This window comes from Cydia splendana, chromosome 1, assembly GCF_910591565.1.
Source record: "Cydia splendana chromosome 1, ilCydSple1.2, whole genome shotgun sequence".
Taxonomy (NCBI): domain Eukaryota; kingdom Metazoa; phylum Arthropoda; class Insecta; order Lepidoptera; family Tortricidae; genus Cydia; species Cydia splendana.
The window spans coordinates 15,703,944-15,720,172 of record NC_085960.1 but is presented as its reverse complement, the minus strand read 5'-3'; the positions used below and the strand labels follow the sequence as shown (position 1 = coordinate 15,720,172).

At 37.7% G+C, this 16,229-nt stretch overlaps 1 protein-coding gene across 2 annotated transcripts; it reads right to left on the bottom strand.

The window, feature by feature from the left end:
* Positions 1 to 206: 206 nt before the first annotated feature.
* LOC134791024 (uncharacterized) lies at positions 207 to 14,086 on the bottom strand. 2 transcript variants are annotated; one of them, XM_063762076.1, is made up of 3 exons: positions 13,905 to 14,086; positions 1,218 to 1,595; positions 207 to 409 (listed from the first exon to the last, which is right to left on the bottom strand). In XM_063762076.1, the coding sequence occupies exons 1-3, from the start codon at positions 14,052 to 14,054 to the stop codon at positions 263 to 265; spliced, it is 675 nt and encodes a 224-aa protein (XP_063618146.1). In that variant the 5' UTR covers positions 14,055 to 14,086; the 3' UTR covers positions 207 to 262. The 2 variants fall into 2 exon arrangements, with proteins under 2 accessions (XP_063618146.1, XP_063618149.1); XM_063762079.1 differs by lacking the exons at positions 207 to 409; positions 1,218 to 1,595 and adding exons at positions 4,863 to 5,440; positions 5,542 to 5,643 and having other exon boundaries at positions 13,905 to 14,082.
* Positions 14,087 to 16,229: the final 2,143 nt, after the last annotated feature.

The window sequence follows — 16,229 nt, the reverse complement described above, 5'->3', positions numbered from 1 at the left end:
CACCTCTCACAACTTTGCTGGTTGTTTTTGTATTTGAATGACACATAAATTGAACGTTGTTCAATATGAAGAAATTGTTTATACTTATTTTATTTTCATTAAGTATGTAAATGAAAAGGCTTAGTCAGTCAGTATTCTACACCATAACAAATTGGCTACTTTTCTATAAATTCTATGCTAATAATCTAAATTCAATTGAATTTAATTTATTTAAAAAGCCTCAAAATTTTAAATGGCTGTTTGTTTGCCGGCGTCACGCACGTCAGCGTCGGCGCACCTCGTTGTCGGCGGGCGCGGGTGCGGCGGTGCTGGTGGTGGTCGTGGGCGGGTCGAGACCCTTGATCTCGAAGGGTCCGCGGAACAGCGGCCGGAAGAGCCTCAGGAACGTCTGGTATCGCACCGCCGAGTTCTGCAACACATAACAACATCACTTTACAACTTTGCATGTTGTAAATAATATCTGCTATTTTTCAGACGGACGGGCGCTTTTTACAGTAGCAGCGGGGGGTCTCTATCCTTAAGGGCCACTTGAACCATTCACTAACCCGGAGTTAACCGGTTAAATCTGGAGTTACCATGGTTACCAATCCAATTTGACATTAAGTTAACGGTTTAACCGGTTAATCCCGGGTTATTGGAATGGTGCAAGTGGGCCTAACTGATACAACATTATTATTATAAATAGAATTACTTTAGTGTAGTTTTCACCGCGAGCATCGAATAAATGGAACACATCATTTATAAACTTTTATAAATGTGTACAACGTATTTAGAAACTGTATATTTATTTTTATAAAACATATTCGATGAGGAGTCAAGGAGGAAGCAAACATTAACCTTTCAAATGACTACGTTATATGTTATTGAATTTGTTGAACCTTGGCTATATATCTAGTGGATAAGCAATAACCAACAATTTAAAGAAGTGTCTACTGTCTAGAGACCTTCAGATAATGAACACACTTGTGAGTGCCCGACTACATATATTACAAAATACATAAGGCTATTGTGGTGACCTGATGATGACTTATTCATGGAGGCTTATAGTCATGAACTCTTATTGTTATTCATTGAGTTACGTATCATTGTTTAGACAAAATGGAAATTTCAAATGTTGGCAACAAGTAATTAGTACCGCCCGTTTGCCCACTCGTTGTCAGTCTAACTCGCGTAATGTTATAGGTTTTGATGTTAATGTAAAATCGCAAAATGATTACCTGGATGACGTCTCCAACGATCTTAGTAGTCTTGATAAGGAGCGACACGGATGGTCCAAACAGGTTCCCGGGAAAGTCCAGGCTCACTTTGTTCCGGTCGAAGACGGGGATGTCGTCTGCCGAAGTTTTCGTCGTGCTCGCTGGCGTCTGTCGCTGCGGGCGCGCGGGCGCTGCGGGGCGGGAGGTAAGCCCGACTTGGTGTTGAGGCGGTGACAAAGGGTAAACTAGGAGATCCGCTTGAGTAGCCCTCGAAGGGCGTAGATGAGATGACGTATCCTGCTGTAGTCCCGGAGAAGCCTCCGCCTGTTGACGCGCTGATGAAGGGGGTAGCGGTAGACCCTGGGTGGCCCTCGCCAGGCGCCTCGACGTAGTGCCACTCTGCACATAATGGACAGGCTCGCATCGATCCGCACTCGCTCACGCTCTGACCTCTTTTCTGAAACTTCTGCACGCAATCGCTCCCTAGCTACTACTGACTGAGAATGTTTGTATATTGATGATGTTTTCTGATGTGTTTAATGAACACTTTAGATACATATATCATGTACATTATATTAAATTATATTTGAAACAATAAATAATTTGTTAGGTACGTCGATCTTCCATGAAAAATATTAAATACTAGACAGAGGAAGAAAGTAAATAGAAAGATATATAACAGGAACATAAATGGGAAAATATGAAGTAGGTAGGAAGAAAAAGAGTCATTATTTATTGTTGTATATTATATTTTATTGTTAGAATACAATATTTTTATAATATATTAGATATCGAACACACTCTTCAATGTATAATATTAATGTAATGTCATAATATTTTTCGGATTAGAACCGATGTCGGACGGTCGGCAGTTTTTCTGTGGATTCGGGTGCAAAGAAAGAAGAAGCTGGATGTATGGGACCCATTTGTGTGTGCGACATCTGTGTAGAAAGTGTGAGTAAGTATAACGTTTGAGTGCGAACTATAATCACTACACATACACACCATCCCCTGGGCAGGCGCGGTGCAATCATTTCATATCCCCTTTGTTTGAATCCCTTTGTTTCAATACGAGCGAGAGCTGATCGATCTTTAATTATTCTGGCTTAGTCAGCTTATCATCAGCTATATAATTTTCGAGTTTATTAATTATTTGAATTAATGCATAATTATTTTGCAAATATATAATAAAAGCAATAACTACTTACTACATAAATATACATATTTACAATTATTTTTTAATATACGTTAATAATCATTTTGCCTGCCCCAGGCAAAGGTATTATCTAGAAAGCACTTAAAAGCCACACAAAAAATAATACTATAGGTACATAGTATCGCTAAAATACGCGTCGAAGCATTTTGATAATCCATACAAGTTTCGTTCCCTTTTGTCTGTCTTACGATAGCGCATCATAACGTTTTTACGTGCAGTCGAATTACGATATGTGGGCTGTGAAACGTGCAGTGCTAAAAGTGAACGTGCTGGATCACCTTGCGCGAAGGCCGAGTGGTGCGGTGAGCGGCGAGGGCTCGGACTAGAAAGACTAGCAAGGACTAGACACTGGCTAGGGGCTAGCTACCCTTTACATTACGTAAGGGGTAACGAAACATAGACTAGCTGAAACTATCAACAGACTAGCGAAAGACTAGCAATAACAAAAAAGATATAGACTACTAGACTGGACTAGGGGTAGACTAGCGGTGTCAAGCGACAGATTAGTTTACTTAAATTAACACAAAAAAGGGAAAGTCGTGGGTTCAAACCTTCTTGGCCCTCAATAGTCGTGAAGATTGGAGTAATATGCAAAAAGAGGGTCAATTAATTTGCTAAGGCCAGTATTTTTGAAGGTGGCGAATTAAAGGTAAGACTCTAGTAAAGATCAGGCTGCTCGTAAGCGGGACTCCAACCTGGTGGCTATGGATTCATTGTGGTATTTGTATTCATAGCATACCTATTTCTAAACTATTTAATGAGTATTTTTTTATTAAGTATTTAATCATACCTTTGTATACATATAAAGTTCGTTTTTTTAGCATTAGAAAAAGACTACCGTAAAATGGGGTGAGTTGGGTGAAATTTGACTTTCAAACCTCGATAAAATTTTATTTTTACATGTGAAAACTGAATGGTGTATATAATAAGTTGTTCGGACGTTTGTATTTTATTTTGGGTAGTTCCATTTCATGACTTTGACGATAAAGAGGAAAACCCACCTCACCCCGTAGTGCCTCGTATTTGGGGTGAGAGGGTTTTTCATACAAAGGTGATTTTGGAAGATTGTTGGATCGATTTTTTTTATTATGAATATTACTATAGCTCCATTTTAAATTGGAAAACATTATTTTTGTAGCAGTAGCCTTAAAAACCCACCTCACCCCCCTCTCAATCCTTCTCTCCCCATTCATAACCCATAGCTCCCCGCTAAACCTACTCACCCCGTTTTACGGTACGCGATTTTGACGTGTAAACGCTAACGCTTTTTAAACGCTAATTAAAAATCAGTAACCATTACTTATGAAAGCAAAAGAATGTAAATAATCGTATATGATTCATAATTGTAACATATTTGCCGTGACTTATTGTTTCTATAGAAAGACACGTCAAGATACCTTTTTTCTAATGCTAAAAAATGAACTATAGATACACACATTATACATACACCCTTAGTATCTAATCGTTGCAACCTATACAATCTATACATATAAAATATTACTCAAAAAACATGAAAATATATTAACAAAAATTTATAAAAAAAATATACTGAAGGGATTATACTGAAGAACTTTAAAAAAAACACAGGAATTTAAAACACATATCTATTTAAATATAAGTACCTACATAGGATAAAACGTCTCTATATAAACGTATATTTTTAACTGAGTCATGTTTTGGAATTTCTTCTTAAAAGGCCAGATGGTTTCTTATCTAAAGATTTTTTTAGTTGAAGATAATCTTTAAATACAGATCTGAATATATTGAACTAAATAATATTGACGTGCGTCATTAGACGCACCACTTTTACAACACGCTGCTGTGTTACTACTATCGTCATCACCTTTTGTTACTTTCAGAGTCGAATACAGTATTAAGCCTGGATCTATAGAAAGTTAAAATGTTGGTTAATTATTCGTATCCTTCAATGCCAGGCCATACTATCATATTTGTTTATAAATCTTTTTTTTAGTCTTGGCTTGGCTACCTAAGAATTTAAGCGGACCAACTATTACGAGTATGTTTTATTGAACTGCAGTTAATGTACCTACAAGCGCAAATTAAGAACCTACGACTACGAAGCCTGCTTTTAAGTCATAGTTACTAGAAAAACTATAATTTTCTTGCTCCCCTAAAAACACTTTTATGTACAATATAATATAATTAAAAGGTAGTTACATTCCATGCTAATTAATGATTTAATTGATTAACGTCGCAATCTGCAGCTACAACACTGATGTCTACTTCACTAAACACTACTTACACCCTTGTCTTGGGAATGTTTTATGGCAATTTCTATATTGGAAAAGTTTAATAGGTAGGTACATATATGTATATCGTAATATGTATATCGTTATGCAATTCAGTTAGGCATAAATCAGTCCCAATCTACTATAGTGCAGCAAAAGGGCTCTGGGATGAGGAGAGGTATAGTGCAGACAAACAAACAGTTGGAAGGAATATGTTTAATATCACCACCATTCACCTAAACCTATTTACAATATAAATACAGTGCCGCGGCGAGAGGGCGCCACAGGCGTGAGCAGGAGGGGAGGGAGAGCCACGGACTGTACAGGCGGCTAAAGGGACGGGAAAGGATGATGATAGGGCTAGGGAAGAGTGCGTTGCATTAAGAGGAGTCATCCTCCTCTTCCGAGGAGTCAACAGTTTCAACAGTGGCGCCTGCGCCGGCACCGCCCGACAGCGAGCCTGACAGCGACGACACGAGCGACAGCACGGAGCCCAGCCCACCTCCACCAGCGCCGCCGGTGCTCTGGCCCAACCCGCCAATGCCGCCGGATCCGCTACTGCTGCCTCCAGAAAGACCGCCCAGCAATCCGGACACGGCCTGGATCTTCGGCCCGATTAACTGCAAGAACGGGCCTGCTATCTGGCTTACGAGCCCACCCAGGGACGCTAGGCCGTCATTGCGGGGAGTTTCAATGCCGAGCGCGCGGTTCTTTTCAATGTTGGTACGGTCCAAAGTATCCACTAGCCTCGTTTTTGCGTCGATGATGGAGTTGACTTTCTGCAACATAGAGCCGTGAGTCAGTGTCCATATATGGGTGGTGATGAAGCCACATAAAGCCACATTGAAGACAACATCGGCAGGCTAGCAGGCGTACTTACCCCGAACGCGAGCCCGAGCACGGCGTTTTTGATGCCGAAAGAGGCCTGCGCGAGGCCCTCCAGCTTTCGTTTGGGTCTCCCCGCCACCTCGCCCTGCGCCTCCTGCACACACACAGACACACACGACCGTCAACAGGTGCGTGTACACAAACATAAACACTACACTGACACCATAAAGCACTTCGCCATCACCAGTTATGCCGTTCGCACCGAGAGAAAATTAGTTCCCATCGAATTGCAAGCGTTTGTTCACCGAAATAGTTCACAGCATTCAAATCAAACGATTTTAATAATATATTAGCGGCGGAACTAGGTACAACATACTGCCTATAAAATGTTGTAATGGGTTTATTGCCTACCGTGAGAAGCAAAGGGTCTACTCAAGTGCGAATTTCATCACACTTGCTAATAAAGGGAGTTATTTCAGGCAGACGTTCAAGGGCTTAGCCAATATTAATCTAAAATAAAAAATTGATCAATTACATCATTATTTGGTCTTGATTTGCTGCTAGACACACATTTTTTTTAGTGCAAGGGCCATTTTTTTTAAATATAAATATATGTATATATCAATCAAGGAAGCAGAAAATTCTACAAAAAACTGTATAGGTCATGTGTCCCTTACTTTAATTGAACCTACGATAGACTGTATTCTATTACTTTATGCTAATTTATTATATTTGACATATTTATTTGTCCTTAGAACTGTTTTGAGTAAACTAATAGACAAAATTGAGGAACAATATTTTTCATTCTATAGCAATGAACATTTATTTTCACTTAAAATGTATTTTCTGATGCAAATTATTGAATGTACCTAAGTAAATAATAGCAGTGCAATTAAAATTGTAAACTCTAATTACCTAAAAAAACGTTTATACCGCCACAATTGGACAATGAAAGAAAACAGACACTGAGGCTTATTCTGATTGTGATAACAGTTCATGAATTTGATCTGGGTTTATTATGGATATGATCTGTTAGTGTCAAATGGTCGAATATTGGTTGAAGAAATGTCACTTTAGACACTGACAGACCAAATCCAAATCAATTTCATAACCTATTATTACAATTAGAATTAGTCTCCACGTCATTAAATTGTAAGAGTTATTGTTATTGTGTTTGATGTGTGTCGGAAATAGTCACCGTAAAATGACTTCTCGCCTCAGTGTGCCAAAGAAACGAGAAATTACATAAAACGAACTATATTTACGAAATGTATGTATACAACGAGGAGTATGTTTTCTTACGATACACAAAATAATAGGTATGAGCCAAAAAGAGAGTCGTATATGTACAAATTTTTAAAGTTATAATAATTAAATCATAAAAATAATCCGTAGGCCCAATATTTTTTGGAGGCCTGAGAAGTTAGCAAATAATCCAACCTTTTGTCTTTTTACTTTTTCAAACGACGGACTTAGCACCTTGTTGTTATTGTCTAGACCCGTATATCCATAATCTGTTTGTCAATTTTCTAAACAACATTGGTGAATAGGTCGGATCTCTAAAGATGGTCATTAGTATGTAGTATGTGTTGGGTGGAGGATACCGCGGACGCGGGTCGAGGCCGGCCAGCGCGCGCGCGCGACGCCCGTGGCCGAGCCCAATTGCCTAACAAACCCGTCTAGCGCTCGCTCGAGATGCGCTGTCGAGAGATAAGTTTGCAACACAAGACTTTAGATGTTATATGTTGAAATATGTGTGATTAGCTAAATCGCATACATTACGAACTGATTAGATTAATCTTTACGCACACGTCAGGATATCAAAAGCATTATGCAAATGCAAAAATAAAGGAAAATAATACTAATAACAATTAATCATTTTCATATTCACTTACTGTACCTACCTATATATTACCGGCCTTTAAGCTACGTCAAAAATTAGATCTAGATCCGATCCATATCGTATCCAGGACTAGTTTTTGACGTACTATTATTAAAATTACAATCAGGCCTTACGAAGCCGTATCGTTTCGTTACCAATGTAGTAGTTGCGTAATACTTCCAATAATTACTGATGTACCTATGACTGTAATATGTTTGTAAATATAAAGCCCAGGTCGATAAAGTAAGCCACGGGGTCTGCACGGCATTTGCTGGTTGTTATAATTGAGCTGCATTGTGTTGCATCACTGGCTGGGAACTAGCATTACGTGCAAAAAGCTCCGCGCCCGTCCCCGCCCCGCTGCGTGGATGAGACGAGTTGCGTAAGAGTGCATCGCCTTGCACTATCAATGGATAAATAATGCATAATTTTCTTCAATAAACCGCGATTAGCACTTTTATGAGCTAAGCGTGCGATAAAATGATTTAACCGTCCTAGCTACCTTGAAGAGCACTTAAATAACATTAAGATTTTTCTGGGACATTCTGGGGTCAGAGGTGGTGGCGTAACGATACAAGTGCCAAAAATAGGGAATTTACTGTACAATGGTATACCAAATGATCACAAGTACTCTAATTAGTACATTACGATACAAGTGCGAAAAGTAGGAAATTCGCAACGAGTGGCGATAAATGGAAACACGACTGAAGGGAGTGTTTTAAATCGACACTAGTTGCGAATTACCTTTTCGCACGTGATTGTACAACGTTTTACAGTACATATGGCCCTTTAAATTGTTGACATAGGCACGTATTGTCCTTAATCCCGCCCTAGGGCGGTAAAGTAGCACCATATGTACTGTAAAAAAAAATTGCATAAGTACATGTTGAGTCGTGTAAGAAATAGCCACAACAGCATTCTGAAATTGATTGCAGGCTGATTTGACTGTCCATTTCAAAATTACTGGGTTGGGCAAGTCAAATAGTTTTGGTAATATGTCAAGTAAAATGATTTGTGTTTTTTTAAATTTTAATGTACCTACTTTAATTGAATTTAATTGATTTATAATTATTAATGTAATTTAATTTTAATTTAATTTTTTGATTATACAATTTATGTACTCAACTAACATAATATTTTAAGTGCAGTGTAAACGAACAGAATATGGGCCGACAGACCTGAAATAAAGACTTTCAAGTTCAAAATATTATTAGAGTGTTTGTGATCATTTAGTATACCAATGTACAGTAAATTATGTTGAAAGTGGTTCGTGTAAGGACAACTTTTACGCAGCATGTTTTATATTACGTACAAGGTCGCGCGGATTCAAATTAGCAAATTTATGAAAAGTGGTTTCGCTCTCCAGTAAACGACAGGTGTTAATCGTGTTTGTGCCTTAGTCATTTGGCAAATGATAATTGTCTTATTATCATTATGGCAGAAATACAAGTATAGAATGGCAAATCCCGGAAAGGTATAATAATAATGATTAGGTAATTTAGGTATGTTAACTAATATACATTGATACGCAAACTTCCCCTAAAGGTAATTTTGGTATGACTGCTTATTCGGTTCTTTCCTTTTACATCAACCTTGGTGTCTCCGGATCATCATCTAGCTTCATCTGTTCTGGGCACGTAATGTGGTAAGATATCGCGTGCAAGTAGGCTTGCATTTCTCTCACCAATATGAAAATTTGGAATTGATCGTTTCAGTTGAATTTTAGTAGGCTATTGAATATAATTTATTTGTATTTGCCCGGACATAGCAACGAATAGTTTGCGATAGATGTCACATCAGTTACAGGACAGATCAAAGTCAGGGGTAACTAAAACCAAAGACATATATAACTTCGTATAAGACGTATAAAGTCTAAGGAAAAAACGTGCCTCGGAATTCAAGTAAAAGTCATTCTCGAATAGATGTCGCACACACCTTTAGCCTATCCTCAGCTAGATGGCGTGACGACACCGATTCATATTTAACAATTTTAACACATAGATATCATTGAATGGACATGGATCAAAATGATATAAAAATAATAAAATCATTTATCCATATATATACATTATTTGATAACTTTATGCGTTTTCATTTTGAGTTTTAGTCGTGTGTCGATAGATGGCAGTAAATTTATAGTGACTACAAAATTTACAATGACAGGACCCCTCTATACTATCTATTCTTTTTGCTAAAACTAAACATGAGGCATTTATTTATGTATATCCCTACCGTACCGTACGTATATAAATAAAAAATAAAGATTATAAGTAGTTCATAAATATACTCGTATACTTAACATCATTTATTCGTTAGTAAAGTGTTACATAGGATAGCTTTCCTTACTTCCTTTAAATTTACATAAAATATACATTACTTGGTCAATTTGGTCAGAAGGTAGCGGTTGCGTGCGAAGCAGAGAGACAGAGCGTCGACATCAAGAAATACAGTCCATACAAATAACAAACAATAATAACAACAACATTGACCGCTAGGTACAACAACAACAACAAATAACAAAAATATACAAACAAAGATACAACAAATAAATAATTGTCCAAAAATGAAATGTAATGATTATTTATAATTTAGAAGCATCCCTTACGATGAAGTTTGAAATAGAAAATGCGAAATTAGACTCATTTCTAAAATGCTATATAGTGTGGATCGATAAAACTAATTAATAATTTTACAAAGCCTTTGTAAAATCGTTATTCCATATTAGAACATTATTTTATCGGGTCCGTAGCGTATTTATTTTGTTACCTTTGTTTCCGACGTTTCGACGCAGGTTACACTTGTTCGCGGGGATAACTAATGTCGCAGCAAAATGTCAAAACAAAGATTTGTGTAACTGCCCAACGAAAAGTCTATGAAAAAGTTGAGTTGAAAGCCAATATATGGATTATTGATACCCCCTTTTCATAGACTTTCCGTCTCATTGTTCCAAAAAATTCTGCTTTGACATTTTTCTGGGACATCAGTTATTCGCCAACAAAACCTGTCTAACCTGCGTCGTAACGTCGGAAAAAAAGTAACAAATAAAAAAATTAAATTATATGTTGATTATGTATATAAACTCCAAATTTTTTAATGTTATATGATGATGATGATGATGAATTCCGCATTTAATGAGGCATGTATTGTATCAAAGCCGGCATAGTGCGTCAAGCACACCTGTCATAGCAGCGTAATTGGATGATCCTAAAAGCGTTGGATTATGTTTATTTCGATGTATTTCAAGTTTTCTATAGAGGTATAAAAAGTAGATGTGTCGACCGAGGCTGCTGTTGAGCAGGCACTTTTTACAAAGAGAATAGGTAGTGAAAAGATCCTATGCATAGGAGATGCTATGAAATGCAATGTATAGTGTGTAGCTTTCAAATAGAGCTCGACGGCTAATCCTATTGTCTATTGTTAAGTAAAACCGCACGTGCTACTTACCTGCAAAAAAGGGTCTTAATTATTCTATTTGGCACCTGAGCGCGGGTTAGTCCAACGCTCAAAAAACCAGTGTAGGTGCGCTCTCCGATAACGCGCCTTTGTTACGCATCTCGATGACACATTTTAGACTGCTTCTGTAGCGTTCGACTCGCCGGCACTCAGTAACCGAAGTACGTATTTTTTATGCAGGTGGTTGAGGCACGAGCGGTTTTACTTAACAATAGACAATAGGATTAGCCGTCGAGCTCTATTTGAAAGCTACACACTATACCTATTGCGTCTGATTGGCCTTTGAAGATTTAATGTATAGATAAAGTTTGTACGGCGGCGATAGAGTAAAAATGGGTCCATATTGGCTCATATACAATTTATTATTCGAATATTTCTAATAATACCGCTTCGTAGTCATAATCATCGTTTCTCCGAAAATTGTTACTCATATATTTTACAACATATATTGTACAAAAAACTATAAAGTTTTTTGTACTACTACCTACATTATTCATAACGATACATATTCCGTTTTTTTTTACTCATAATGTTGTCACTGAGAATGTATCTGTGCCCATAATGTTATTTGTAAGAATTTCTCGAAGACTAAGGCGGGAGCATATGCTCTCGCTACGCTCGCTCACTGTGAGGTTCACAGGATTTCGGGTCTGTGAGGTTCGCAGTTCGAACCTAACCTAACCCACCATTCTGGCAGCATTTCGGTTCTGTGAGGGTCGCAGTTCTAACCTAACCCACTTTTCTGGCAGCATTTCGGTTCTGTGAGGGTCGCAGTTCTAACCTAACCTAACCCTCTATTCTGGCAGCATTTTGGTTCTGTGAGGGTCGCAGTTCTAACCTAACCTAACCCACCTGTCTGGCAGCATTTCGGTTCTGTGAGGGTCACAGTTCTAACCTAACCTAACCCACCTTTTTGGCAGCATTTCGGTTCTGTGAGGGTCGCAGTTCTAGCCTAACCCACCTTTGTGGCAGCATTTCGGTTCTGTGAGGGTCACAGTTCTAACCTAACCTAACCCACCTTTCTGGCAGCTTTCGGTTCTGTGAGGGTCGCAGTTCTAACCTAACCTAACCCACCTTTCTGGCAGCATTTCGGTTCTGTGAGGGTCGCAGTTCTAACCTAACCTAACCCACCTTTCTGGCAGCATTTCGGTTCTGTGAGGGTCGCAGTTCTAACCTAACCTAACCCACCTTTCTGGCAGGATTTTAACCTGACTTGACCTACTTTTCTGTTTATTTTTGTCTTTTTTTTCTTATTCAGAATTTAATATTGCAGGTGCATGCTGCTATAAATAAAATCAAATATGTCGAAATCGATATGTCGAGTAATAATATACATATGCATAAATTTTAGTAATAGAGATATTTATGTAAAATGACATTATGAATATAATAAATTCGAAGTTCCAATGAGTATTGTTTAAAATGAAAATGTATAATGATCATTAGGATGTAAAATTGTATGAGATACATTTTCGGAGTTTCAATAATCGAATTTGCAATTTTATATGAACTTTGGCGCACCCAGTAAAAATCTATTTCGAAAGGTGATACCTAACTTGAATTTCGACCTAAACACAGTTTTTATTTAAACTTAAATAAAATATATCTTCACACCTGCATCGGGTTTTCAAAAGTTAAGTGTTAATACTTAGTTAAGTGAGTCATTTAATACGGAATACAACAGTATTCCAACAATTGTTGCATCCTTACAATTTTACTGATGTCATTTGTCATTGAACCTTAGTACAAACTACGTTAGCTTTTTGTATAGCTAAGAAATCACTTACGCTCATTTTACTTATACAATAGATAACTACATAATTACCTAATTAGCTACCTTTATGGCTCTTTACCCCTAAGCCGCCGGACAAACTATACTATACCATTCACCAACCTAGGTCATACATGAATGTCGCGTGTTGATGTTGGCTCATAGTTATTGTATCGTAGGCATAATGTGCCTAATTTCATTCTAACAGGACTCCCAATAGGAAATCGTAAAATAGAGGGCTATTAAAAAAAATACTCTGATACTTTCCCTTGGTACGAGTAGGTGGTTAGCTTAATGAGGTTTTTCATTTGAGTAAATAAGTAATGAAAAATATCATCATCGTCATCTCTTCCTGGCGTTCTCCCGACATTTCCCGATGGCTCATTTAGGGCGTGTGGACTAGTGTTGAGTCCGCACGGTATTGGTAGGCTGAATAACTAAGTTCGGTCATTCAGTGGTACCACGTGATAGTGGTCGCCGGTATCGGCACCGAAGCGCGCTCCCGCCGCTGTTCTCGTAATGAATACATAACGAGTTGCGAAACAAGCAAGTGACCAAGCGACCCCGACCGCAGTGCACGCGGTAATGCGCCTGCTTCAGCAAATTATGGATTATTACTTCTCATTAACTAATGCACCTATGAACTATACTGAGTCATAAATATGTTAATAGTGACATAGTCACTTGGCCCATTTTTTAAATTCTCTCAACAATTTTCAAACTTTTCAACAGAGAAAACAATCAGCGTTTCTCTCCCTTAATAGAAGATGGTTCAAGAACATAGATAAGTTTATTTCTTCAAGGTGTATATTGCGCCGGTGCCTAAACCATGCGTTGCGAAGTTGCGCGTGAGCACATCGTACACGACATACATACATGACCCACTTGACATCGTTACCTGCGTTCTCAAATACCAAATTGGACAAGGAAAATCGACAAGACATTAAACAATCTGATTGATGGAATATTTTTTTTTATTATGAGAATGAACGCTATTGCCCGTTCTGCGCATATAGCGCGGGAGTATGTTTCTTGTGGTCATCACCGCCGATTCCTGAACTTATGAAGTCGCTTATTCGATTTATGATGCGTGGGGACTGTAGGAGTAAATATGAAAGTAGCGTGCAAGGTTCTCAAGTGTGATAATAAATAAATGATAGGTGGTTTATCAAAATTGGGTCAAACTCAGGAACCGTGCACGTCACTAAGCTGTATGAAAACTTCATGAATGGGTGATATTCACTTATATATTATTAGTAAGCTATAGGGCTTATCGACTACGTTAGTAAGTCACATGCGAGGTTCTCACTTGTTCTGGCTGCAGCGAGTTATCCTCTGCGAGCTGGCGGCGCGCGCGCGGCCGCGGATGCGAGGGGGTAGCGGCGGCGAGCGCTAGCGTGAGCGCGAGTGTGAGCGCCATGAAGCGCGTGTGAGCGGGTGCGGTACGTGTGCGCGACATGGTGCTGGCCGGGAGACTGCCGCTGCAGCCGCTGCGCCCGACCGCCTGCGCCTCGTAGGGGGGATGAGCTGTGTGGGGGTGACATATGCTCTGTAGAGGTGAAGCGGCCTTCGCCTCGTAGAGACAGCTCTACGCAATTCTAAGGGATGAGTATTTTTCAAACGCAAAACATATCGTTCCTTCCGGGTAACACGTCAACAGTACGTCACTGTATTTGATTAGTTTCCATTGTGAACAATACCTGCCTGCATAGTAAAATGGATGTCAGACCGTTCATCTTATGGTCATTTACAATGTCTCATCTCACTATATAATTTTTTGGGTTCCGTAATTAACTTGGGACCCTTATACTTGTAAATGTCCGTTTGTCTATGGGCCTGGCTATTTATCTGTCCATCTGTGGTTTAGATTAGTAATCCTTAGTGCAATTCCCTATGGGTGGGTATTGTATTGGGTACGTAACCTATTCGGTCACCAATCATACCGACAAAGTTGTAAAATAAAAACCGAAATTACCGAAAAAATTTAGGGTACCTCTAGAACATTTTAGGGAGGATGTATTTTTTTTTATTCAACCGGTGTGAGAAATGTTAAATGCATAAGTATTTCAAAAAACCTGAAAAATTGTCGGGTACCTCTAGAACACATTAGGGAAGATGTAACTTTTTTGTTAAATTAATTTTGCGCAATAATAAAATAAAAAAAAAAAAAATTGCGCTAAAAATTTAAAGTTGTACCAAAAAGTTGTAACAAACACGTCTTCTTATTATTAGGGTTCCGTAGCCAAATGGCAAAAAACGGAACCCTTATGGATTCGTCATGTCTGTCTAGGTAAGTAGATGTAAATTAAAATCTTAATTTCACACAAAAATTGAAAAAAAAAAACAATAAATTTTGGGGGTTCCCCATACTTAGAACTGAAACTCAAAACTTTTTTTTTTCATCAAACCCATACGTGTGGGATATCTATGGATAGGTCTTAAAAAATAATATTGAGGTTTCTAATATCATTTTTTTCTAAACTAAATAGTTTGCGCGAGAGACACTTCCAAAGTGGTAAAATGTGTGCCCCGCCTCCCCTGTAACTTCTAAAATAAGAGAATGATAAAACTAAAAAAAATATATGATGTACAATTACCATGCAAACTTCCACCGAAAATTGGTTTGAACGAGATCTAGTAAGTAGTTTTTTTTTAATACGTCATAAATCGTAAACCGCAATTTTATTATGGTACTTGCTGCTACGGAACCCTTCATGGGCGAATCCGACTCGCACTTGGCCGCTTTTTTACCCTCTCAGAGAACGCGCTAGATGGTGTCATGGAAACATAACTATGCCTAAAATGCTATTATTATGCTTTACTTATAACATACATACATAATACATACATATAATCACGCCTATTTCCCGGAGGGGTAGGCAGAGACCACGGATTTCCACTTGCTACGATCCTGACTAGGGAATGCAATAACCGGGCGTTTTTCATTACCGGTAATTTACCGACGCGAGGTCCCACTAACCGGTTAACCGGTAAATTACCGGTTTTACGTTTATGAAATAAAAAACATTGATTTTGCATTATTATTTATTGTGATTTGTGTCCTTATTTTCGTTAGTAACCTTTAAAAGTAATCAACAGTACGTTATAGAAACATCGACAAAACAAAATAATGAAAATCAACTATAAACATTAAACAAGATATATTTTTTAATCATATTAAAAACTTTTTTAATTCTTTAAAAATCACAGTAATCAATAACAAAAATTATAACTAAAGAGTGACACAAAATAATGAAAATCAACTATAAACATTAAACAAGATATATTTACTAATCATATTAAATAAAAAATCAAACATGTATCATTTTAAAGCGAAATTAACTTGTACAATATTAAATAAGCAACATAAAAAATCTCAGTAATCAAAGGGTAACATCTATCAATATAATATTGTTATTATAGTAATTAAAACCGTAATCAACATTCATTAAAATCTAGTAAATATAAAAAAAATAACATAAAGATCATTTTCATATTATTTTAACACTAGTAACTAGAAAAAATTGCACTTTAAGATAGGAGTTGTAATCAGAATCAGAAACATGTCATCATATATAATAATCATCATAGAATAATTGCGTTTGTTAAATATAGGCGATTAATTAGAACGTTG

What these genes read in the sequence shown, in the direction of transcription:
- LOC134791024 (XM_063762076.1), bottom strand. Translation starts at nt 14,054, where the DNA reads ATGTCGCGCACACGTACCGCACCCGCTCACACGCGCTTCATGGCGCTC. An exon ending in ACTCGCTGCAGCCAGAACAA is followed by an intron (nt 1,596 to 13,904) that starts GTGAGAACCTCG and finishes CATTATGTGCAG; the next exon opens with AGTGGCACTACGTCGAGGCG. An exon ending in TCGTTGGAGACGTCATCCAG is followed by an intron (nt 410 to 1,217) that starts GTAATCATTTTG and finishes TATGTGTTGCAG; the next exon opens with AACTCGGCGGTGCGATACCA.